This window comes from Ursus maritimus, unplaced genomic scaffold, assembly GCF_017311325.1.
Source record: "Ursus maritimus isolate PB19 unplaced genomic scaffold, ASM1731132v1 scaffold_27, whole genome shotgun sequence".
NCBI classification, from domain to species: Eukaryota; Metazoa; Chordata; class Mammalia; order Carnivora; family Ursidae; genus Ursus; species Ursus maritimus.
Genome location: NW_024425230.1, coordinates 38,061,958 through 38,086,898, shown reverse-complemented (window position 1 = coordinate 38,086,898; position 24,941 = coordinate 38,061,958). Strand labels below are relative to the sequence as shown.

At 51.5% G+C, this 24,941-nt stretch overlaps 1 protein-coding gene across 2 annotated transcripts in view; it reads left to right on the top strand.

Annotated features, from left to right (window-relative positions):
- PLEKHO2 (pleckstrin homology domain containing O2) overlaps positions 1-9,885 on the top strand; it is a 22,823-nt gene extending 12,938 nt beyond the window's left edge. Inside the window, exons 4-6 of one of the 2 annotated variants that reach the window (XM_008708593.2) lie at positions 2,910-3,014; positions 4,461-4,559; positions 6,888-9,885. In XM_008708593.2, coding sequence (XP_008706815.1) covers positions 2,910-3,014; positions 4,461-4,559; positions 6,888-7,901 — 1,218 coding nt within the window. In that variant the 3' untranslated portion in view covers positions 7,902-9,885. The remainder of the gene's footprint in view (positions 1-2,909; positions 3,015-4,460; positions 4,560-6,887) is intronic. The other variant, XM_040643111.1, reaches the window with a different exon arrangement.
- Positions 9,886-24,941: the final 15,056 nt, after the last annotated feature.

The window sequence follows — 24,941 nt, the reverse complement described above, 5'->3', positions numbered from 1 at the left end:
CCCCCCCCCCCCCCCCCCCCCGCCTTTCCCAGGTCATGTGGGCCTATTCTGTGGCCAGTCCTGTTAGCTGTGAAACTTCTTGCAGCGGCTGTGCCCCTGGGGCTTCTTGGAAGGACTTGAGAGGGACCTGGGCGGCCTGTGGCTCTTTGGGACACAGGGCCAGGGGTGGGGCAAGAGGAACAACTTCTTGGTATTCCATTTGTCCCCATTCTGGTCCCCCTTGTGGGTGGGATGCCTGGCTCCTTCAGCCAAGATAACAAGGTTCCTTATAGTGGGACTCGGTTCCATTTAACCATGTATTCCCTCTCCTAGGGGATTCCTTTGGCTGGTATATAGGTCTTCCTGAGGCCTTCTCCCTCACAGAGCAGAAGAGAACAGAACAGAGGCTGACCCCCTTCCAATCCCCGAGCCTGCCTCAGGGGGGCTGGCTAGTGGGGAAGAACTGCAGCTTGGGTCGGGCACAGTGGTGCTGATCTTGTCCCGCCGAGGCCCTGAGTAGTGAAGAGGCCTGTGCGTTGTGGGTTGGTGGGACCAGAACTCTTAGTTTGACTCCTCAGGCAGTGCTCTTTCTCTGCCCTCCTCTTGCTCCATCTATGGCTGAGTTCAAGTATATGCCTCTGCAGCTCTCCGGCATGCTAAATCCTGCACTAAGCAGGGGCCCCACCATCTCGGGGCCTGCGGGAAGGAGCAGCAGCTGGGCTCCAAGGGGCTGGCCCTGGGCTGCTTTCTGGCAGCCCCTGTCACAGGGTTGGGTGGGCCCTTGCAGAGCCTGGATGTAGCCGCTGTCCTTCCCTGAGCCCCCTACAGCCCTGATGTCTGGGTTAAACGGCAGTTGCCAAGGTGCCCTGGGGTTTCTGACTTAACTGCAGATCTGCTGCCAGGATCGAATTTACCCTGGTCATGCAAATGAGCATTTGGCTGTGCCTGGCATGGGGAGGTGGGTGGGACCCAAGGCCCCGTATGAGAAGGAGGCGGCAGCCAGGAGGAAGTTATATAACGAGGATGCTGCGGGGGCCAGGCAGACTGTGGTGTTACATAACATAGAGGGTGGCAGGAGGGAAGGCGCTATCTAACACCAGGGTGGGGGATGGGCAGGCTGGCGACCCTCCCGACCAAGAACTAGGGCATCTTGAGGTCAGAGTGGGCAGTGGCCCAAAAATGGGGCAAGGGAAGGAACTGTGGGCTAATTCATTTATTTATTGGCTCATTCATTAAGTATTTACTGAATACCTACTGTGTGCGGGGCCCTGGCTTTAGTCGTGTTTAATTCCCTCAGCATTGCTTTTGGGTAGGCATGATCCCTTTATCCAGATGAGGAAACTGGGACTGTTTTGTCAGAAGGAAGGCAATGGTGGTAATTCCTGTTACTGAGCACTCACTCTGTGCCCAGCTCCAGATTTAACACTTTAAACTTTTTTTTTTTAAGATTTTATTTATCCTTTTGAGAGAGAGAGAATGACAGAGTGAGAACATGAGAGGGGGGAGGGTCAGAGGGAGAAGCAGACTCCCCGAGGAGCATGGAGCCGGATGTGGGACTTGATCCCGGGACTCCAGGATCATGGCCTGAGCCGAAGGCGGTCGCTTAACTGACTGAGCCACCCAGGCGCCTGAGATTCAACACTATAGATACTTATTTGATCTTCACAGCTCCATGAGGCAGGTTGTGGCAGTCTTGACTTTTTACAGATGAGGGAACTAAGGCTCAAGGTCAGCCAACTGTGAGAGGTGTTCTGTCCGATTCAGCGGCCCTACTGCTATGATGTCCACCGTGCAAAGTGGCCCCTCAGTTTGTGTGGCCTTGCTGCTTTACCATTTCCTGTCTGACCTTGGAGCCTGACAGGGAGGGGGCTCTCTGAGCTGCCCTCTGATTCTTTCTTTTTTTTTTTTTTTTTGTTCAAGATTTAAAAATTTATTTTTAAGTAATTTCTACACCCAATGTGGGGCTCAAACTCACAACCCTGAGGGATGCCTGGGTGGCTCAGTCAGTTGAACGTCTCCCTTCAGCTCAGGTCATGATCCCAGGGTCCTGGGACCGAGTCCCCCATTGGGCTCCTTGCTCAGCAGAGAGCCTGCCTCCCTTTGCCTGTCACTCCCTCTGCTTGTGTGTGCTCACTTGCTCTCTCTCTGACAAATAAATAAAATCTTAAAAACAACAACAACAACAACACCTCACAACCCTGAGATCAAGAGTCTCATGCTCCATGGACTGAGTCAGTCAGGTGCCTCTCTGATTCTAATGTATGAGCTGGGAGCTGCTGCCTGAGATGAGAAGGGACCCCTGGGGTGGGGTGGGGTAGGGTGTAGTGTCAGGAGTCATGGAATTACTTTAGGTCACCTTGGCCAGCTCCCATCCCATCTGTAAGCCTGTTTCCTTATCTGTACAATGAGGGGGTTGGAATTGACGTCCAGGGCAGTTTCTCTTAGTCTGTGATTCAAGGCCAGAAAGAAGACCCTGAGACTTTTTCACTTTCACCCCTGGGGAGCTGCATGTGGCCCTGGTTCCAGGGGGTCTTCACCAATGGACACCCTTCCCACCTGTCACCTCTGTCACTGTACTCAACCTGGTGTGGACATACACTGGGACTCCTACTTTATGGAGGAAACAGGCAGCCTGATCTGGGGAAGTCACATGGAGTATGACCAGATCTTGGCTCTTTTCACAGGGCAAGGTGGATTCCAATCCAGATCTCTGGCAGCATCATGCTGAGAGCCAGCCCCTTCTCTTTTGGATCTGTCCTCTCCCCTCCCGCTGAAGCCCCATGTCAGACATTTTGTGGGGGTCGTTTCAGTTTGCTCCTGGCCAGCTGTGCCAGGGCAGATTTTGGGATCTGGGATGGGAAGCTTTCTTAAGACCCCAAATATGAATTCTGTTAAACATCTGCCATCTACCCTATCCATGTGCCCTGCAGGTCAGTGACATCAAATTTCAAGCAACCAGTGGGGAGGAGAAGGAATCCTGGATCAAAGCCCTCAATGAAGGGATCAACCGAGGCAAGAACAAAGCTTTTGATGAGGTGCGATGCAGTCCTGTGGATGGCTCTGTGTCCCCTTTCCCACCATGTGTGATCTCAGGGAGGATCCCCCACCCTGCCTCAAACAACCCCTTGATTATGTCACTGCTACAAACACTGGGACATCTCTTGTTACCTCACTTAATACTCACAACACTCCTCAGAATAGATGGTAGTGTACCCATTTTAAGGATGAAGAAACTGAGGTGTCAGTAAATTAATTTGTTTTAAATTAAAAAGTGAGTGATAAAGTAGAATTTAACTCGTGACAGCCATGCAGCCTTTTAAACCCAGCCTCGGCTGAAAACAGCTGGTGGCCTAGGCCGGAGAGATCTGGAGGACTGAGCTGAGAGATTTCAGTCAAGTCCAGGCCAGGCTGGCTCTGGCCTTGGGCCTCCCCATCTGTCGGCAATGACCAGCCAGCCCCCTGTACTGTAGTATGACCTGTGGCAACAGAGGCTGTGATCAGGCTTTCAGTAGGCAGAGTATCCCATGGGCCCAGATCTAGGGAGGATTTGTCTTTGGCATCATGGATTCATAGCTATTTGGGTTAAAATGGTCCTGGGGGTCACCTAAACTGACCCCTTGGATTGCAGAAGACTAAGACCTGAGGGAAGGAATCTTCCCAAGCAAGTCCCTCTTAACACCCAGGTCTCCTGACTCACAGCCATGACTCCTATGTCATGTTTTATGAGATTGCATTATGCTTACCCCTTTACTAGCTGGCAAAAATACCCCCTTTCGTGGGTGAGGGGTGATGGGGCATATCATGGGTGTTGGAGGCCACAGGAACGTGGGCTGGCTGTCAACCCACAGTCTTGGTGGAGCAGTCAGGAACAGACACTGTGGAACCTCGCCCCACCCCCACCCAGGGTGGGTCTGACCTTGAGCCTGGACTAAGGGTTAAAGAGTCTTAGTCACATTCCCCATCAAAGACAGGCTGCGCCGGGATTCAGAGTTTGGATTTCCCATGCCAATCTTATTTACTTTTGCTTCCCAGCTACTCCTGACCATCTTTCCTTACCATCAGACAGGATATGCTGTCCTCTAGACACCCTGGCCCAAAGGGGCAGAGGCCCTGCTCTTTCCTGGGCTTTTTTCTTTTCCAAGGGAACTGGGAGAGTGACTGGGGGCATTTTCTGGAAGCCAAGCACCAGGGGATCCTGGGCTGCCTTCTCCCCACTCCCCCAGCTAAGCATAACAGCAGTCTCAGGGCTGCTTGTATATATTTGCAACAGACTGAAGGGCGAGGGCTGGTAGCCCATATCCAGGCAGAAGGACTGAGGCAGAGAGGGAGAGCCTCAGAGTGCTGAGAGATGACAAAGGCAATGTAGGGACAGGAAGAAAAGCAGAACTCTACCTCTGGTGGGGCCCTGCCTCTGAGTTGGGTTAATGCCTGGGCATTTCTTCCTCTCCCTGGGGGGCAATGACCTTGTTCCTTCTTCCCAGGTGAAAGTGGACAAGAGCTGTGCCCTGGAGCATGTGACACGGGACCGGGTACGTGGGGGCCAGCGGCGCCGTCCACCTACAAGAGTCCACCTGAAGGAGGTAAGACTTTGCCCCCAGCTTAGGTAGGACAGTTGAGCCTGGGATCCCAGGTCCTTAGGGTGGCAGCCAAGCTTGGGGCCACCTTTTTCCTGAGGACTCTTGGAGTTGGGGCTTCCTGAGTGGTATGCACGGTGTCTGTGTGTGGAAGCTCGTGTGTTACATGTGCTTGGGGGGTAGATATGCCTGCTTTGCTTCTTGAGTCTGCACGCTGGCCTTATCCAGAGTGGGTACCCTAGGTAAACAGAGACCCTGAGGCTAGTCCCTGCCTCTCAGAGCTCAGCTTCCACCTGGAGAAAAGACCTGTCTGCAGACTGCTCCAGGCAGAGTTGTGTCTAACTTCTGTACAGAGGAGGGCTCGGAGAGACCAGGCAGGAGAGACCATGGAGGGCCCATTGGCACTGGAGCCGACCCTTGAAGGATGGGAAGGGTTTCAGTTGGCAGACTTGATGTGAGGGAACCCCCTGGCCAAGGTAATGACCTGAGCTGAGACAGGAGAGTTTGGGGTGTACCGAGTCCCTTTGATGGGAAGATGAGTCTAGGAAGGTATGTTGAGGGGAGGAAATTGTGGAGGCCTTGAATGCTGGAGCTGGGGAAAGAATGCATGGGAGGGTGTGTTCCAGAGGTCAGTTGAGGCCCGTGGTATGGTGGGTTGGGTTGACGGAGGGAAAGGCAAGGAGCCAAGAAGAGGAAGAAGATGGGCCCTCCAGACTCCAGGAGGGAATGAAAAGGGAGGGGACAATGGGAGAGACACTGGGAAGCAAGAGCCATCTGGGCTTGCCACTGAATACAGTGCTAGCGGAAGCAGACCAGACGGAGGGGAGGGTGGTCCAGAGGTAGACCCAAGCCTGCCGACTGGCTGAATGGAAGCCCTGGGAACAGGGAATTTGGGAGAAGTTATGGGCAGGGTGAGGGGTAAGGGAAGAGCCCTTTTTCAGACCAGTGTTGCTGATGGGGGTGGATGTTGGGAAAAATTTTGGAGGCCAGGAAAGAACCTCAGCAAATACTACATTTGGGGAGTGGGGTCCGGGCAGTAGAGAGCCAAGGAAGAGGAAGCCAGAGAGGTGAATGGCACATCCGGAGAGAGAAGGGCACAGGACATGGGGGTTATCAGCCAGGTTGGCAGCCACAAGTCACAAAGGCAGGACTGGGGAAAGGGGCAGGTGGTGACGTTTACTGCATAAATTTTCTCGAAAAGGAGTTGGCTTAGGTTTGTAAAAGGGTACAGAGCTGGGGGTGCCAGAGGGAAGGGGACCATGGTAGGGAAGGGGAGAAGGGAAGGGGCCAAGGTCATGGAGAGTTTGTTTTTAAAATGAGACAGCCTGTTCATGCCTGTCAGCTGAGGGAATAAAGCCTGCAGAAGGAAAGACTGATGTAACCAGAGAGAAAGGGAGTGCCTGAGGGGGAGGGCTAGGTGTTAGGGGAGGGCTGGCCTGGGAGGGAGAGACCCTCTGAGAAGAATTCAGGGAGGGACTCATATCCCAGTGACTGAGTGAGCGTATGTGTTGGCCAGATCATCCGTGCATGGTAAAAGGGGGTGAGGGTCCCAGCCAAGTCCCCCACCATGAGGGACCTTGGGAGAGGCCTCCAGCCCTGCTCCAGGGCCTCTGAGGCTCCCTGGGAGGGTCTCCATCACCATGGGGCTGCTGGGTGTCCCTGTGGGTTCCTAGGGCCATGTGGGGGGGCAGCTGCCTACTTGGCGCAGCTGTCCTCCTCTGGCGGTCAGCTGTGGTCTGGGGCCACATCTGTCGGCATGAGGAGAGTAGGCACTAGCTACTGAGCAGCTGGGCAGTCAAAGGCTGCAGAGAACTGGGCTGGAGGGCCGGGTGTGAGGCTGGCTGGCGATCAGACAGCAGTCTCCAGGGAGGGGAAGCAGAAGCTAGTGGGTTCCAGACAACTTGGGAGACCATGTGTGAGTCCTGGTCCCACTGCGCCCCTGAGTGGGTGGTTGCACAGATGGGATCCTCCCAAGACCAAACAGCCAGAAAGGGGGCAGAAGCAGGGCTGGAACCACGTCCCCTGCTGCCCAGGCCAGTACAGTTGCCACTAAAAAGCAGTCTCTTTCACAGGCTGGGGCACCAAGAGGACTAGGCTCTGACTTCCTGGCTTGTGATTCCAAAACAGGGAGTTCTATGGGAGTGAGGGAGAGGAGAGGATTCATCAGAGAATCACTTCAGCTTCTAATCACGTGGCCTTGGAAGCCAGGGCAGAAAATGAGGGGCTGGGGGCCTGGGCAGCCTGGATGGGAAGGCTTGAATACCCTTATGGGTGGGCACATCAGACCCAAAGGCCATTCATCCAAGATGACGCCCATATACTGTCCCCTACCAGGTAGCCAACGCAGCTTCTGATGGGCTTTCGCGCCTGGACCTCGAAGTTCCAGATAGCGGGCCACCGGTGTTTGCCCCCAGCAATGATGTCAGTGCAGCCCAGCCCCGGGAGATACTGAAGCCCCCTATGCCTCCTGCCAAGCCTTCCCCAGCACCTGAGACGACCAGCCTTGGTGATAGCGTGGAGACCCCTGCTGGGGAGGGAGCCCCATCCCCTATCTCAGCAAGCTCTGAGTCCCACCCTGGGAGCCAAGAGGACTCAGAGACACCAGTGCAGGAGGACAGTGGCTCTGAGCAGCCCCCCAACAGGGTCCTGCCTGACAAACTGAAAGTGAGCTGGGAGAATGCCAACCCCAAGGATCCCCCTGACTTTGAGAGTACAGAACTCCAGGTGTCCTGCTCCGAGACTCCTGAGGCTGTGCCCAAGGAGGGTGGGAAGCCCCCTACACCCCCACCCAAGATCTTATCAGAGAAACTGAGAGCCTCCATGAGTGGGATGGGGCCTTCTGGGCCAGTCCAGAGTCCTGAGGCCTCTGAGACCTCTGCCCCAGACCCAGCGGAGATCTCAGTGAATGGCAGGGATGACAGTCCCGAGCCCATCAAGCCACCCCAGGCCTCAGGCGTCCCAGAAACTCCCCCAGAGGATGCAACAACACCCACAGCACTGCCCCGCTGGGACCTGCCATCTCATTTCCATCCCCGCTGCTCCTCCCTGGGGGACCTGCTTGGGGAAGGGCCCCGGCGTCCACGGCAGCCTGGAGAACGGCTGTATCGGGCCCAGCTGGAGGTGAAGGTGGCCTCAGAACAGACAGAGAAACTGTTGAACAAAGTGCTGGACAGTGAGCCTGCCCCCGTAAGTGCTGAGACATTGCTCAGCCAGGCTGTGGAGCAGCTGAGGCAGGCCACCCAGGTCCTACAGGAAATCAGAGATCTGGAAGAGCTGAGCCAGGAAGCACATGGGCTACAGGAGAAGCGGAAGGAGCTGGTGACCCTCTACAGGAGAAGTGCACCCTAGGGCCTGCCGGGCCAGGGCACAGTCCCTCCTAGCCCGCCCAGTCCATCATAGCCCAACCCTGCCAAGAAACATGCTTCTGCTGAGGCTGCAGAAGGGCCATTAGGCATGTTGGGGGTATGGCCAGGACCTGCAGAGATTCCTGGTATCCTTCCCGCCCTGCCCTGGCTAGTGGGGCCAGGGGCCACCCAGGGCCACTATCTGGCTATCTGGCCTAGCCTCTGGGCTCTGGGCTCTGGGCTTGGGCTGGAAGCACACACTTGGTTGCTTGCATGGTTGTTCTGAACTGCCCCAGGGCTTTAGCACGGCACTTGGGGTTTCTGGGGGTGACATCATCTCTGCTTCCCATCCCCAGTAGTTTACATTCCTGACTTCTGAATAGAGCACAGCTGAGCCCCCCCCCCCCCACAGCTCCCACGTCCAGATGTTTCCGGGCACAGAGCCTTATGGCAGAGGCAGCTCCGAGCCATAACCAACCGTCCCCACCCACTACTGCAAGTAGCTGCCAAGGCCCTGGGTCCAAGTTCTAGGTCCTTCCTTCAGCAGAGTGAGACCTGGAATCCAGCTAGGGCCTGTGCAGGCAGGTGGGAGGCAGCTGTGTGAGAAAGCCATCAGATGTGTGGTTCCTCGTTGGGCCTGTTTCCTATTCTGCAGGCCTTCCCCTCTGTTGAGCAGGACTCCATTTTAGGAGGACTCCAGGGTAGAGGAGAAGCTTGAAGGGTCTCCTAGTCTAGTCTATACCCCTGGACCAGCCTGTGTCCAGCCTTGCACATTTCCTATAGAGGTGAGCCCGAGAATGGCTCTGATGTCAACATCAGAAAACCCTGTGTATACTTCATCATAAATCAACCTTCAGAAGAGAAGCCACCTCAACTTCTGAGCCTCCCCAGATGGGATTTATATCTGGGTCTCTGGTTCCTCCTCAACCCACACAGGTCCAATATCCCAATCATTTGTTTGAATGCTGATGGGGGTATGTTGGGGCCTGAAATAACTTCCCTTTTCCCTGTTCCCCCCAACCCTCTGGCTCAGGCCCCAGATGGACTTCTCCTTCTGAACTTCCTAGTGGAAGGGGCATTTTCTTTCCTGGTCCATGCCTGCAGCCTGGGCCTCTCCCTCTCCGTCCCACTCCCCTCCCCCAATCCCCCCACAGTTGTCCCTGGCTCTGGGAACACATCCAGTCTCCGTCTAGGTGCAGAGCCCCCTGAGAGCCACAGCCACTCTCCCTGGGGCCTGTGGGAGTGGGAGCAGCTTCTGACAGGTCTGCTCAGGGGGTTTCTGCATGTGCACTTTTATTTACTGAACAAGGAGAAAGGAGGGTCACAGCTGCATGCCCTAGCCTTTCTGTCCACTGCCCCATCACCAGTCGTGCCCACTGAGACCTGCCAATGCAGGTCAATGCCTTCTTTACTGTACTTCTACTTTGTTCTTGAGGGTAGTGGCTAGGGATCAAGAGAGGCAGATGTCTACTCTGCAGCCTGTCCTGGGCAGGGTGGAGGTGAACAGCAATCTCCCGACTCATGAGCCCCCACTGGCCTCCTCAGACTACACTCCGTGGACAAAACTAGGTTTCCATGCCACAGTCTGCGTGTCCATCTGCCTTCAGTATGGCATCGGGTGCCCACATCACATGGCCCCCTGCAGTCTTCTCTTAGGGAACAGCTTTCCCCCACCAGCAGCCTGGGCTGGCTGGGGCTTTAGCCGAGTCACCTCTTTCCAGGGACTAGAGCCTCAGTTTCCTCCTCTGATAAGTGACCAGATTGAGCAAGTAGCTCTGGGGCCAACTCAGTGACCCATTGGTTCCTATGGGTTCCCCATGTTGTGGTGGCCCGGGCCCCAAGGGGAAAGCTAGCTTCAACAGGAGGGGTAGAAGGATGGGGAATATGCAGGGGCTGTTTTGCCTGACTCCTCGAGGAGGGTGGCATTCCATGTCTTCTGTTACGAAGCGCCTTTCTTGAAGTTTGGCAATAAATCCCTTTTTATGGAACTTCTCTGCCGCAAGCCTGTTTGTTGGTGTGGGGACGAGCTCCAGGGCTGGCTGGCCTCAAGGAAGCAGAGGGTAGGCTGTGGTTGGTCAGTGGCATCACCGGTCCTTCAAGCGTCTTTCTAGGGCTCCCCTCCCATAGGCTGGGCCCCATCTTTGCTAAACTCAGCCAGGCCCTCCTCCAATTTTTGCCCCCTACCCACCCCTGCCTACATTGTTTCTATAGGCTGGGAGCTAAGTGTCATAACAACGCTTTTCCATTTTTAGAGACTATTTGGAAATGATTTCAAACAGAAAGTTGCAAGAACAAGAACAGTACAAAGAACAGCCATGTGTTTTTTTTATCAGATGGACCCATTGGTTTATCTCTTGAGTGCTTTCTGTCTTTAACATATATAATTTTTTCCCCTAATCATTGAGGAATTCATTTTCATGGTCCCTTATCCCTAAGTACTTCAGTGAGCATTTCCTAAGAGTAAGTATATTCTTTTATGTAACCATGATACAGTTAACAACTTCAGAAAATTTACCACGGGTATACTTATTATTGCTCTTATTCCAGTTTTGTCATTTGACCCAATAATCTCATTTATATTTTTCCTTCAGTGTAGGCTGAAATATTACATACATGTCTCTCTAGTCTCCTTTAATCCGAAATGTTTCCACAGCCTTTATCTGTCGTGATGTGGATACATTTGAAGAATACAGCCCTTCCTTCCCACCCCCTTTTTTAAAAGATTTATTTATTTATTTTAGAGAAAGATGGAGAGAGAATCTCAAGCAGACTCCCCACTGAGCACAGAGCCCAATATAGGGCTCGATCCCACTACCCCAAGATCATGACCCGAGCCAAAAACAACGAGTCGGGCACTCGACCGACTGAGCGCCCCCCCCCCGCCACCGCTTTTTAATAGAATATTCCTCACTTGGGGTTTGTCACTGTGAAATTTCCTCATAATTAGATTGAAGTTATGGATTCTCAGCCAGAAAACTACATAGGTAAGAGCAGGTCCTTCTCAGAGCGTCACATCCGAGACATACGACCTTCATTTATCCCTCATTGGTGATGTCAATTTTGATCTCCTGGTCAAGGCGTCTGATTTTTCTATTGTATAGTTATGATTTTTTCCCCTGCAACTAATAAACAATCTGTGAGATATTTTAAGACTGCATAAATATGTTGCCCCTCATCAAAATTTCCCTGTCGACTTAGTATTCATTGATGATTCGTGCCTGAACAGGTGTTTCCTATGATGGTTCAAAATGATTCCAGCTGTTACTTTAACCTCAGAGCCTGTCCTGGTTAGGGGTAAGTCTGGGCCCTGCCCACCACACCCCTAATACATCTTAGCAGGATCCCAGGGCTTCACTGAGTGTTCTTTGGGAGCTCCTGGGCCAGTGTACAGAGATTCAGTTCAAACTGCCAAAGTTCAAGTCCCACTCAGAGACTTTGGTGAGTCTTAGCCTCGAAGACCTCAATCTACTCACCTATGAAAAGGAGATGTACAATGCCCCTACTCCTGATGTGAAAAAGCACTGCTGTGCTCCCCAACGGCTGACTCCCTTCCTCCTGTGAGGGCTGCTGGACAGGCCCGGTGGCCAACATAACAGGAAGCACCTGATCCAGGGTCTATTGACTGGCAATGACCCTTGAGTCCTGCCTGAATTCCCCTGCCACTGGCCTCTGTGTCACAGCCACACTGAGTGAGTGGCCTGCAGAACTGGGGGACCTTAGGTGAATCATTTCACCTTCACAGGTCCCTTATCTCTGAGAAGGAACCAAGGTAAGGGAGAGAAACCCCTTTATTGATAGGGGTGTCCCACAACCCTGGCCCCAAAATGAGGTTCCCTCTGGAAGGCCACCTTGGAGAGGGCGGCTGCGGGGAAGGTCTTAGTGGCCAGCCACAGGGCTGAGGAAGGATATGATGACAACCTTCCCTCTGGTCTTGGGGGCTGGGGGCCTGTGTGGAGAAGAGGCGGCCTTTTTTTTTTTGACTACTGGCCGCAGTATCTCAGTGGCCTGAAGTGCTGTGGGTAGTTACAATTCTGGGTTTTACAAACCACAAGGCGGCCACATTCTGACAAGACCCAGGACAGAGGGGGAGGGATTGTTGGGGGGATGGGCAGCATCTGGATTGCCCCTCCCTCTGCCCCCACCTGAGCCAGGGCCCTGGAATCTGTCTTTCTGGAGCCATTGTATTTTGTCCCACCTCCAAATCCTGTCTTCCTGCCTTCCAACCTTTACTCTCGTGTCCCTGACACAAGACATGTCAGAAATAGAAGACTTGGCTATCAGAAAAGGCCACACACCGCTCACTCAAGCAGAGATTTCTGTGTTGTTATGAAGAGAGTCTGGGGGGAAGCATGAGGGAAGGTGGTAGAGAGATGATGGTGAACATTCCTCCCTATTGTCATAATTTTATTAAAGGAACAAAAGTCCTGGAGGAAGTAGCAGGGTACAACTAGAAAAAACCATGGCTTCAGATTTGGAGGCAGACACGAGATTCAAGCCCTAGCCATGAATGAGTGACGTTAGGCAAACTGCCTCAGTTTTTCCTGTCTATAAAATGGGCTAATTCTCCCTTCTTCACAGGTTTGCCACAGAACACTTAGCCCATGGCCTGCCTCATAGACAATGTTTAATAAACCCCAGTGGCCTGGCCTCACAGGGCACATCCTATTTGGCAGGCCTACATTGACCTCCCATCGTTACCACAGTGGCCTCATGAGGAAGACGAATTTATGTTCACTTCACTTACAGGTTAGTAACATGAAGTTTAAAGCAACTTGCCCAGGAGACCACATGTTAGTGCCAGGACCTGGGATTTGATCCCCTGGGGTCCTGGCCTGCGGCCACCATGGCCTTTCTGCTTTTCTCTGGAGACGCTGACTTCAGATGGATGCTGAGCCTAGGGAACCTCTGGCTGACTTGGGGCTTGGGGCATCCCCACCTTTGCTGGCACCTGCAGGATACCCCAGGCTGGCCAGGCTCTCCACCAGCCAGCCATGGCCAGGGAAAGGCTCAGGAGGCCCTTCCCTTATAAGGACAACAACTCAGCTGTGATGAAACTTTTCTGCCTCCCAGCTGGGTGGGCGGAGGAAGGGAAATGACAGGCTCCAACAGCTACAGCTGAGCTGGGGCCTCCGCAGGAACTCACCCACAGCCTCCCCTCTCCCCTTCCTGTGTTGCGTTGTGAGGGGCTTTCCAGAGGGTCCCACTGGCTGGGGGGGAGGGAGTGGGGAGAGGGAGGAGCCAGGGCCTAGGAGGCCACAGCCAGTGGCTCAGGGAAGCCAAGGGAGGGGACAGGACCCTTGAAGGCCCAACAGGAAGCATATAGTCTTCAGACTGGTCAGGGCCATCTTAGAGCCTGGGAAAGGAGGCTGGAGGAGGCTCCTGGGCAAGTCTCTCTTTCCCGTTGGCCCCGTCAGATCAAGTCATAAAGGGGAGAGGGCTGGTCTGCTTGCAGGACAGCATAACCCTATTCCCCTCCTCCCATAGCTGTGTCTTTAGGGTACTGTCCTCCCCAACAAAAGTCACCAGCCAACTATCCACCTGAGAAGCTAACCATGAAGTCACAGGATATCAGGACTGACAAAATCTTGAGACCATCTAGTCCCTCCCACTGGTTTTAGAGAGGAGGAAGTAACAGCCCAGTGGGAGGACCTGAACCTGCCCATGGGTTGTGTTAAAATGTGTGTGTGTGTGTGTGTGTGTGTGTGTGTGTACATATATATGTATATGTGTGTATATCACATATTTAAATTGGGAGGAGGTGTTTCCCTTGGTTTCCTATTAAAAGTTTCTTTTTAAAGAAACCCCAACATGTTAGCTGAATAAAAGGACAAAGGACTTGTTCTACACCCAGGTCTGGTTAGCTGTGGGGATTGGTGCTTCCCTGGAGACCACGTCTGGGGTTGGCAGTGGGGTGAAGGCCTAGGCCAATGGAGAACCAAGTACGGCAGCTGGCGAATCAGTCTCTGACACTGCACGATTAGTGTGACCTGAAGCAGCTGCTTGGCCTCTCTGAATCTCAGTCTCATCTCTCCCAGCAGGGTGATTTTGAGGATAAAACGAGACAATTTATATAAAGCATCAAGCTCAGGGCCTGGCACATAGTAGGGGCTTAGTAAATAGGTAACAGTATTGTGTGTTGGGCACGTACTTTATATTAGGTGCTGTGGATTCCAAGGTTGCTTCTCACTGCCAGTCAGGGGAAGCAGACGGACAGACTGACACCCGTCCTCGGTGAGCACAGTGGGGTAAGCTCTGTTAGATGGGCACGTTCTGCAGCAGCAAAGAACAGAGCTCAAGAGGCTTCTCTTGCTGAGGGAATCAGACAAGGCCTCATGGAGTAGGTGACTTTTGTCTGCACCTTGAAGGAAGAGTAATATCAAACAGAGGAATTGGGGAAAGCATTTGAGACAGAGGGAACAGCAGGCTACTGGAGCTAAAGCAAATTCTTTGTATAGTATCCTGTAGGAGGAAGTGCTGAGGGAGGGGTGAAGGCCTGGGAGATGAGGGGACAGAAGGCAGAAGATTGTGATGTTCAGCCAGAAAGCTTGGACTTTGTCCTAGAGACCAAGGGGAATCATGGGTGGGTTTTAAAAAGGACAGACACAGTCTGTGGGGATGGAGACTGGAAGCAGGGAAACCAATTAGGAGGTGGCAATAGACAAGGTATGGAGGGGTGAGGGCTTGAGCTGGGACAGTGACACGGGAGGTAGAGGAGTAGAATCTTTCTAGGAGGTAGAATGGAGGGTTTGAGGTCTCATGGATGTGGGAGGGCTGGAGTGGGAGGGAGGGAAATTGACGCTTTATAGGGTACTTGGGCTATGGAGGCACCCTTTCCTGAGATGGGGAGCACTGGGGGAAGAGACAGGTTGCAGAGAGGATGGCAACTATGTGAGGGGTCCAGTGAACTACTAGAACTGAGCTGGAACAAGTTGGAAGATCATGGGCATCTAGACAGTGGGTGATTGAAGCCGCAAGTATGGTAGAGTTGTATCTTAGATGTTGTAGGATTAGATTTGAGTGTGACTGACAAGAGGCCGTGGTGTCAGGAGAGTTCATCAGAGACCAAAATCTGGGCCCTGGGGTACTTGGGCCAAGATAACAGTGACAGTAATTTTCTCTCACGTGAGTCAAGTGCAGCTGCAGAGTCCATCCCTATTACAGCAGCTCCAAGGTCACTTAGGACCTCCGCCTCCCTATTCTCCCATCTTATCACTTGCCCCCCACTTCAAGACCTGCAAGCAACTCAGCTCCTGTCACAGCACTTGTACTCTAACTGCTGGGAAGGGAGACAGGGTCATAAGGACACCCACCTTCCTTTCAAAGACACTTCCTGGAGGGGCGCCTGGGTGGCACAGCGGTTAAGCGTCTGCCTTCGGCTCAGGGAGTGATCCCGGTGTTCTGGGATCTAGCCCCACATCAGGCTCCTCCGCTATGAACCTGCTTCTTCCTCTCCCACTCCTCCTGCTTGTGTTCCCTCTCTCGCTGGCTGTCTCTATCTCTGTCAAATAAATAAATAAAATCTTTAAAAAAAACAAACAAAAAAAAACCCAAAAAAAAACAAAGACACTTCCTGGAAGTTGCACTTCTGCCAGCCTCTCATTGGCCAGATTTTGGTCAAATGGCCACACCTAGCTGCAAGGATGATCTTTCAGTTTCTTGGTCTTTCTTCCTGGTGACCGTGTGCCAACTGGAAATCAGAAGTCTTATTACCAAAGAAAAAGGAAAGAACGGATCTCTAGGGCAGCATTTCTCAATGGGGGGCCATGTTGCCCTCCAGGGGACATTCGGCAACATCTGGAGGTATTTTTGTCACAACTGGGAGGGTGGAGGCCAGGGATGTTGCTAAACATCCCATAATGCCTAGGACAACCTCCACAACATTTGGCCCAAGATGTCAGTGGTGCTGAGCTTGAGAAACCCTGACCTGCATACACAATTTCTAGTCTCATTGCTGTAACCAGGACAGCATGAAGAGTGAGGGACAATTCACTTGTGGCCATGCAAGACACCTGTCCCTGGCAGGCCACAGTATCAGAGGAGTTTAGCAGCTCAGACCTAGGCTCTGGGGGTTTGTTATATTTGTTCCAGGTTGGAGGGGCTCCTGCCCTCACAGAAAAGCAAAGAAGTCTTGTTTTGCTTGTGCCTCTTTGTTTCATTCATTTCTTTATATTGGGCTCAGAAGTGCAGAGTCCCAGGCTGGACTCTGAGGGAAGCAGCTTCTTTAACACATGGGCATTTCTTTGCCCACCAGCCACGGACTTGACTCCTAGTGGGGGAAAAAAGCTCCATAGTCTGGGCCACCACGGCCAGGCTCTAGTTCAGTCCCTTATTTACACAATTAGGACATTTCCCCCAGGCTCTTGGCCACAAGCCAGGGCTGGGTGGTCAAGGAGAGGCCCCTGGCCCTGAGTCCGCAGAGATGTCAGGGTGGCTTTTCTGGCTTTGCCCACAGTGCTGGGCTGGGCCTTTCTGTGCTTCTTCCCTTCCAGGCAGCCTTCCAACCAAGTCAGCGTTTCTGGGCCCCTCCCACCTTCATTTCCTTCCCAGCCTGTGGCCTTGGGTCTGAAGGGAAGCAGACCTGCCCCAACTGGGGCCAATGCCAGGCCATGCTGAGGCTGAGGCCTGTGGGTCCCCAGAGACTTTGGGGTGGATTGGGGTAGGGGTGTGTGTGTGAACAGCTCTGTCTCTGGGGAGGGCTAGGGGAAAGAATAGCCCCCAAGCCATTCTGAACTGTTTGGGGTTCTTACTGCAGGTGAGCAAAGGTCTCCCCAGGCCAAACAGCCCCCACTCTTGTCTGGCTACAAAAGGCTCCCTGAAAGGAATTGGTCTGAGAATGGCCCACTGAACCTGGACTAGGGTCAGTCCCTGAAGTGGGTCTGGGAGGCAGGTTCTCCATGAGCTCAGGAAGGGCTAAGCTCCCACCTTCCAGCCTGTTTCTGGAGGCCCAGAGGCACTCTGGAAGTTTTCAGCATTTTCAAATATCTGAGTTCTTCAACAGGACTTGTGATGGATTTGATTGGTGGCAAAGACCTTCTACCCTGTGACCTCTGACAAGTTGTCTGACCTCTCAGCTCCTCGGTTTCCTCATCCGTTCAATGAGGAGAATAATGCCCAGCTGAAAGTTGTGAGGATTCATCTGGATAGTGCCTGGCCCACGGGGGGCACTGAGGAAACAGCAGCTGCTCCTCTCATCATTGTATCAGCACACCGTCTCTTAGGAGAGCCGCGCTTCTCATCTGAAAGGCCTTCCCTGAGCTGCCACTCTAATTCTTAGCATTCAGAGTCTGCAGTGGGAGCGACCTCAGGAATCGGCATTTTACAGATGGAGGGACCAGGGAAGAGACTTGCCCAAGGCACATAGGAGCCTGTGGCAGGGCGTCAACCAGGTGGACTCCACGAGCAACATTCTTCTCCCGCTCTCCCAGGGCTCTCCCGCCGCTCAGGAAATGGGCCCCGTCTTTCCATGTGTACCCTTTTTGACAAGAGTCCCAGCCACCAAAAGGCTGTTTTCCTTCTGTCCAGTTCAGTGTTGATGGCTGCAATCAGGAAATGGGGTGATGGGATGTCCTTTCCGACATCCTCCTGGTGGGGGGGCGGCAACCTCACAGGGCTGGGCTTCCTGAGAGAGAGCTGCGGCAGCAGCTGCAAGAGCTGGCACCACCTTTAGCAATGAGTTTTAAAAAGTCAAAAATACTGAGAATGGGGTGAGAAGGGAGGAGAGATGGGGTAGATGTAAGGAAATGAACTTTTTTTTTTCCGGCAGACAATGAATAAAGTTATTCTAGGGTGGATACATCAAGACACAGAGGCATTAAACATACTATCTGCAGCCAGGGAGAGTTCACAAAAAGTAAAAGTCACTTACTACCACCTGGCACCTCTCTGGGCAGTGGTTCTGGAGGTGGGAGAATCTGACTTTTCATTCGATACTTTTCAGTACTGTTTGAATTGTTATCATTCATATTACTATTTGCCGTATGTGTATGTTACCCCTATTAATAAAATAATTCATGCTGAGTTCAGAAGCAGGCAGGGGCTACTTGGGCAAAGATGTAGTCTGGCTTTTTTTTGTCTCTAGCCTCCTTGGATGTGACTCCCTCGGGAAGTCCTTGGTCAGGCTTAGAGGGAATTCTGTGTCAGTCAGACATCAGCAGGGCCCTCCCTCCCTGCCCCCTCAAAATCAGTTAAGATTGGCTCCAGGAAAAGAAAAAGAAAAAGACTGGCCCTAGGACTGTTCGACCTAGAAGATTCAGTTATCCATATGGAAAAGAAAAACTCCTACCTCATACCACATACTCTAGATTGGAGGGATCAAGAACTTCAAAGCCGAACATGAAAACCTTTAGAAAAATATGTATCTTTCTGATATTTCACTTTGTTACAATGAAGAGCTTCTCATCAAAAGACACCTTGAATAAAGTGAAAAGAGAAACTGGGAGAAGAGAAATTATTTTATATAACCAAGGGATTAGTATTAAGAATACATAGGAAGGGGTTCCTGGGTGGCTCAGTCAGTTAGGCCTCTGGCTCTTGATTTTGGCTCAGGTCATGATCTCAAGAGAAAAATGAACAGAAGATATGATGAACAGGCATTTGATTGAAGGGAAAATATATATGGCTAATAAACTTATGAAGGCATAACCAACCCCATTAGCATTCAGAGAAATGCAAAGAAGCACCATAAGGAATACCATTTTACATCCATTTGGCTGGCAAAAGCTTCAAAGTTTGACAATACGGAGGCAGAAGGGGATATGGACCATAAGATCTCTTTGGCAGTTATTAGGGTTATAATTTGGCACGACCCCCTTAGAAAACAAATTTGACATTTCTTATCAAGCTGAATATACATTACCCAGCAGTAGATTGAGTTATTATTCCCATTTTACAGAAGAGGAAACTCAGGCACAGAATGGTTATTAAGTGAGCTGGGGTTTGAATCAGACTGGCCCCAAAGAAGAAAGGGCACTGATGAAGTGGTCCCAGACACTGGGGCAACTGCTGGCTGGGCCTGAGGTTTTCTGTGACCCCACAGGGGAACACTAAATGAAATCTCTGAAAACACCACCAATGTAGACATGCGATCCTGGCCTCACAGGGAGCAAGGGGTCTTTCTGGGCGTCTGGCCCTGCCGCAATGTGAGTTCTAGAATGGTAATCACAGGTGCACTGCCTCCCTGTCTCCACGTGGCCTGTGTGCACAGTGAATGTGAGTATAAGAGGAAAAAGTGCTGCTCTCTCTCTCACAGTAATCAGCCCGATGGGGAGATAGACACATAGGAGGCCCAAACAAGTGCTGAACTGGGGGGCTGCATTGAGGCTGTGAACACTGGGAGGCTGAGCGGGTGGGCACCTTTCCCTGCAATCTGACTGTTTTGTGAACCAATGAACACTCAAATAATTCTGCTGACTTGGGGATTATCACAGGCCTTGCACAGATAGGAAATGTAGGCCCAGAGATGACCACAGGCACATAGTTTGGGTGTGGCTTAGTAGGGTCTGGGATCCAGGCCTTCTGGGGCTAAACCCCTGCAAGATTCCCTAGCAGGTCACACTCCAGGCCCCCAAGCCAACAAACGGTTTGAAAACGCCTTCCTGTGAGCCACATAGGCTCTGCACTTCCCTGGCTTTCCTCCTCAGAAACAGATGTTTCATCCTTCCATCACCTCTCCCCTCAACAATGGTTGAGACGAACTGGGTAAATCACATCTAAAGCAGAAGCAAGTCTGTATCAACCCCAACAACTACTCAGTCCATTTCCTGTCTCGGGTTGGGGGTAGTGGTCATTCCGTGGGAGTTTTCAAACTCCTACCCGTATGCCAGACCACACTCTGCCTACAAGGGCCTGTGCTGAGATATGATTTTAGGGCAGGGTAGGAACGTGTGGCAGGGCCCTCCGGCTAGATGAATCTCCCCACCAAACACTACCACTAAAGCCATTCCTTTGTGTCGTTTCTCCAGAAAGACCCTGCTAATGGAACTCATCAGCCATGAGTCCTATATTATAACTATGAAAGTGCTTTATAGTTTATTAAGTGATTTCACATCTGAAAATGTTTTTGATTCTCCTAACAGCTATCAGTTTAAACACAGACAACAATTTAAACTTGTCCGTGCAGTAGATGCAGACACTGAATGAGGCTCAGAGAGGCAGGGGAGCACCAATGCTTGAATACAGATCTTTAATTCTAAATCCCATGTACCTCACATAACTGGGAGCTGTCCCGGAGAGCAGAGGCTAAAGGGACACAAAACAACTGTTTTTTAAATTTGTTGTCGTTTGAACAGGTGGGTTTTGATTAGAAAGCAGAAAGGAAAGGACATGGGGGAAATGTCCTGGAGCAGAGGAAAGCCGGTGGCAGACCTGGGCCACAGGGGTGGGCGCAAGTCCCCCAGGGCATTGACAATTTGGGCAGGAGGAAGGGCGGCCCGGCAGTGGGTAGGAGGCTGTACAGGGGGAGTGGGGGGATGAGCTCTGGGGAGTCAGAGCCTGAGTTCTGGCTGCGCTGCTTCCTCAGGCCCGAGGGGTTGCAGTGGACCTCTCCTCTAGGCTTCTGTTTGCTCCCCGGGCTCGGCAGGCCTCCCAGCTCACCACCAATGTCTGTGGCCTGATTCCCAGCCAAGTGTCTTGTGAGCCCGTCAGCGCTGACCTAGTCATGCTGGCTCGTGACTATGCTTCTCCTGCACGCGAATGAGTCAAGAGGGGAAGCAGGCGCCTAAGGGCTTCCGGGGGATTCCCATGATGCAGGCATGGGCCCTGGGTACAGAAGGCCTTGAGGGGCCTCAGAGTGCCTGGGAGGCGAAAGCTTCCCCAGGGTTGAAGTCCGGTCAAAATAACCCCAGACCTAACTTGGTTCCTCTCCTGATTAGTGGCATCAGCGTGAGCAGGGGCACAAAAGTCATTCGGGTGGAGGAAGACCTGGCTCAGGGCTGAGCCATCTGCAGGCCTCTAGGGCACAGTGCCTCTATGTAGCCCTGGGACCTCACCTTCTGGGTGAGCAAACAGAGGCTCCACTTTCCCCAGAAGAATGTTGAGCGGAGTAACCGCAGCAGGAGCCCCAGGAGACACTCCTTTACTGAGACCTACTACCTGCCAGGCACTTTATTTGTAAATTTAATCAGGTTTTAAAAACTACGTTAGATACAATTACATATATATGCTATAAAATACAAGATAGAAAATAAGATAAAATAAAATTCAAGATAGAATTAGATCAGGGGTTCTTAATCTGGGGTCTGTGGGAATCCCCAAAGACCTAAGACTGGAATTCAAGGAGTCTGAATATTAGGAAGAGGAAGAAAGACATCTTTATTGTCACTGACCTCTACCTGAATTTTTCTCTTCAGTGATGTGGCAACAAACCACAGCCATGTAGGCAGGACCTGTGATGGTGTCGCTGATAGAATTACAGATATTTTCAAATCACCATTACAGCTTTTTCAGATATTTCAAAATATGGTTTACACTCATCACTATTTCAAAATTATAGAGGTTGTTACACCTATTGCTAGATCTTGATATTTCATGCCTCAGTTAGGAAACACTATTACTGTATCAAAAAATTTTTTTATTTTTTATTTTTTTATTTTTTAAGATTTTATTTATTTATGTGACAGAGAGACAGCCAGCAAGAGAGGGAACACAGCAGGGGAGTGGGAGAGGAAGAAGCAGGCTCCCAGCGGAGGAGCCCGATGTGGGACTCGATCCCGGAACGCCGGGATCACGCCCTGAGCCGAAGGCAGATGCTTAACGACTGCGCTACCCAGGCGCCCCCAAAATTTTTTATTTTTGATAAACACGTTTTAATTTAGTTGGTTTCCTTTATAAGCCTATGTTATTTTATTGTGCACATTTAACATTATTCTGAGATGGGGTCTATAGGCTTCACCAGATGACAAAGCGGGCTATGCCACACACAAAGGTTAAGAGCCCCTGACCTAGGCCTGCCCTGAAATATTTGGGAGACACCTCCATTTAAAAAGTGGATCCTGGGGGCACCTGGGTAGCTCCGTTGGTTAAGCATCTGCCTTTGGCTCAGGTCATGATCCCAGGATCCAGGGATCGAGTCCCGCATCGGGCTCCTTGCTCAGCGGGGAGCCTGCTTCTCCCTCTGCCTGCAGCTCCCCCCTGCTTGTGCTCTCTCACTCTCTCTCAAATAAGTAAATAAATAAAATATTTAGAAAAAAAGTGGATCCTGATTTTTTTTAAGACTATTTTCCAGTTACACTGGAAAGTTGAATGCTGATTTGGTTATTTTACTTAATCAAGTGAAATTCAACTCCCCACCATCACTGGACAGTGAGCAATCCATGGCTCTCCAGTTGAACACTTGTAATAGTCCATTAGCAGAAACATCTCCCCCCCCCCCCAAACAGGTGCTTATACTGTTTAACTTAACTGAAACAGCCCTGAGTCTTCTGCACGTTCTTCTTCCTCTCCACGTACACTCACCATAATTAGACAATGTCCTGAGAGGAATGGTTAAGGAACTGGAGGTCTTTTGGCTACAGAATAGGCTGCCGGTGGGAGAGCTGTAAGGGAGAGGACGCAGGACGGTGGTCTGGCTTTCACAAAGGGTGGCCCTTACATTCCTTCAGGCAGCTCGGGAAGTCTAGCAAGGGCATGAGGTTTGCAATCAGGATGGCCCAAATGCCCAGATAGTCTCTGTTCTCTCCTTACAACCCACTTAACCCCTTCATCACCCTCCCTCCCTCTCCGGGCCCTGGTTCCTCCTGCTGGCTCCTCTTCCTCCTATCAAAACGTGCTCTGGGAGACAGGTCCTGAGAGAAAGGGGCTCATGGTGTGGATGGAATGGCAGACCCAACAGAGGGGAGGGTCGTAGTGTGGTCCAGGGTACTGTAGGACCCATTGTCACCCTTCCCTAGGTCTCAGTTTCCTCAGCTGTAAAATGGCCATCATATCTGCCCTTGTTGGCATGGACTAAATGAGATGGTGAGTGAGAAAACATTTATGGTGCTAAGGTCACAATGGTCATCAACTCACACTAAGGTAGAGGACAGTGATAAAGTTTCAAGGGTGGCTTTTCCCAGTGGGTGGGCTTTGGATTTAACTTGGAGATCAAGTCTAAATTGAAGGACAGACTTCTTTTCCAGTGGTGAGCTCCCCCTTCACGTGGATGGGGGAAACAGCGTAGGTTCAAAATCACATTGAATCCTGGCTCTTCCTTGCCCTATGTCTGGCCTTAGGCAAGACAGTTCCCTTCTTGGGGACTCAGTTTATCATCTGGAGATAATAACAGGATCTACCCTCGTTGTTGTGAAGATTCAGTAAAATCCCCTGTGAAGAACATCCGGCTAAGAGCTTTGCAGGGGTAACACCCTAGAAATGTTTGCTGATGAGCATCATTCAGTATTCCAGTACTAAGTGAGTGAATAGGCCATAAGTGATAAAGGCTGGGCAGACCCAAGAGTGAGAATGGCAAGGGGCTGAAGGAAAATGGAGCTCTTCCCTAGCCCCCCCAACAGGGCTTCCTCCTGACCGGGAATATGCTGTCCTGCTGCCCCGGGGGTTCTCCTGTGTCAGCCTTGGAGTGAGCACACTCGACCTCCTTCATGACCTGACCCTGTGGGACTGACCCCAGACTGTGGGGTCAGCCAGGCAGGCCCTCTCTGGGTTCACATCCTCCCTCAGTCCCCTGGGTCCAGGAGGCCGGCCAGCTGCCAGGCCTGATGTTCAGCTGTTACGGAACTGGCTCGCTTGGCCAGGCCCAGGAGGGAGAGCCCAGAGATGAAGCTGCCTCTTGAGAGAGGCCCAGAGTTTCCTTCTTGCCTGGATGGCTCCTCAGACAATGAGCAAGGCTGAAACTGATACAGACAGAGGGGAGTAGGAACCAGGACCCGAAATGAGGACCTAAAACTGAGGGAGGAAGGGGCACCCACACAGGGCAGGCCACGTGGAGAACTTCGGCCTCTCCTCAGAGCTGACTCCAGGTGCCTGGTGGCCGCATCTCGTACTTCTTCCAGCCTGCCTCCTTCCCCAGAAGCTCGAACCACCCCCTCCCCACCTCACATCTTCCTGGGACTGGCGCTACCCAGGATGAACTGGCCCCTCCACACACACACCTGAGCCCAGGGCTGCGTGGCCCCAAGGACTGGACAGGGACACCACACTCAGGGGTGGCCAGGTAAAGATGCATATTCACTGCCTCTGACCAGGTGCTTTCAAGCACTGTTTCTAAAGCTCCAGCCATTCACGTAACATTTTCCAGATTTTTGCTACCTATTTTCCATTTAATATTTTTCTTTACATCTTTAATTCCTTTCAAAATTTAATGTAGAGAAAGAAGAACAAAGCTGCAGGCATCACACTCCCTGGTTTTAAACTCTATTACAAAGCTATAATAATTAAAGCAGTGTGGTATTGACATAAAAACAGACACATAGATCAATGGAACAGAATAGAGAGCCCAGAAACAAACCTATACATATACGGCAAAGGAGGCAAGAATATACGGGAAAGGGCGGTCTCTTCAATAAATGGTGTCAGGAAAGCTGGACAACAGAATACAAAAGAATGAAACTGGACCACTAGCTTAACGTATATGCAAAAATTAACTCAAAATAGATTAGACACTTGAATGTAAGACCTGGAACCATAAAATTCTTATAAGAATATATAGGCCGCAAACCCCTTGACATAGGTCTTGGTGTGGTTTTTTGAATCTGACAGCAAAAGTAACAAAAGGAAAAATAAACAAGTGGGACTATATCAAACTAAAAAGCTTCTGCACAGCAAAGGAAACCATCAACAAACTAAGAAGGCAACGTACCAAATAGGAGAAAATATTTGCCCCCCAATCATTTATCTAATGTCTAAAATATATAAAGAAAAAAATGGGGGGATGCCTGGGTGGTTCAGTTGGTTAAGTGTCTGCCTTTGGCTCGGGTCATGATCCCAGGGTCCTGGGATCGAGCCCTAAGTCAGGCTCCCTGTTCAGTGGGGAGCCTGCTTCTCCCTCTCCCCGAACCCCACTCATGCTCTCTCACGCTATCTCTCTCTCTCAAATAAATAAAAAATAAAAATA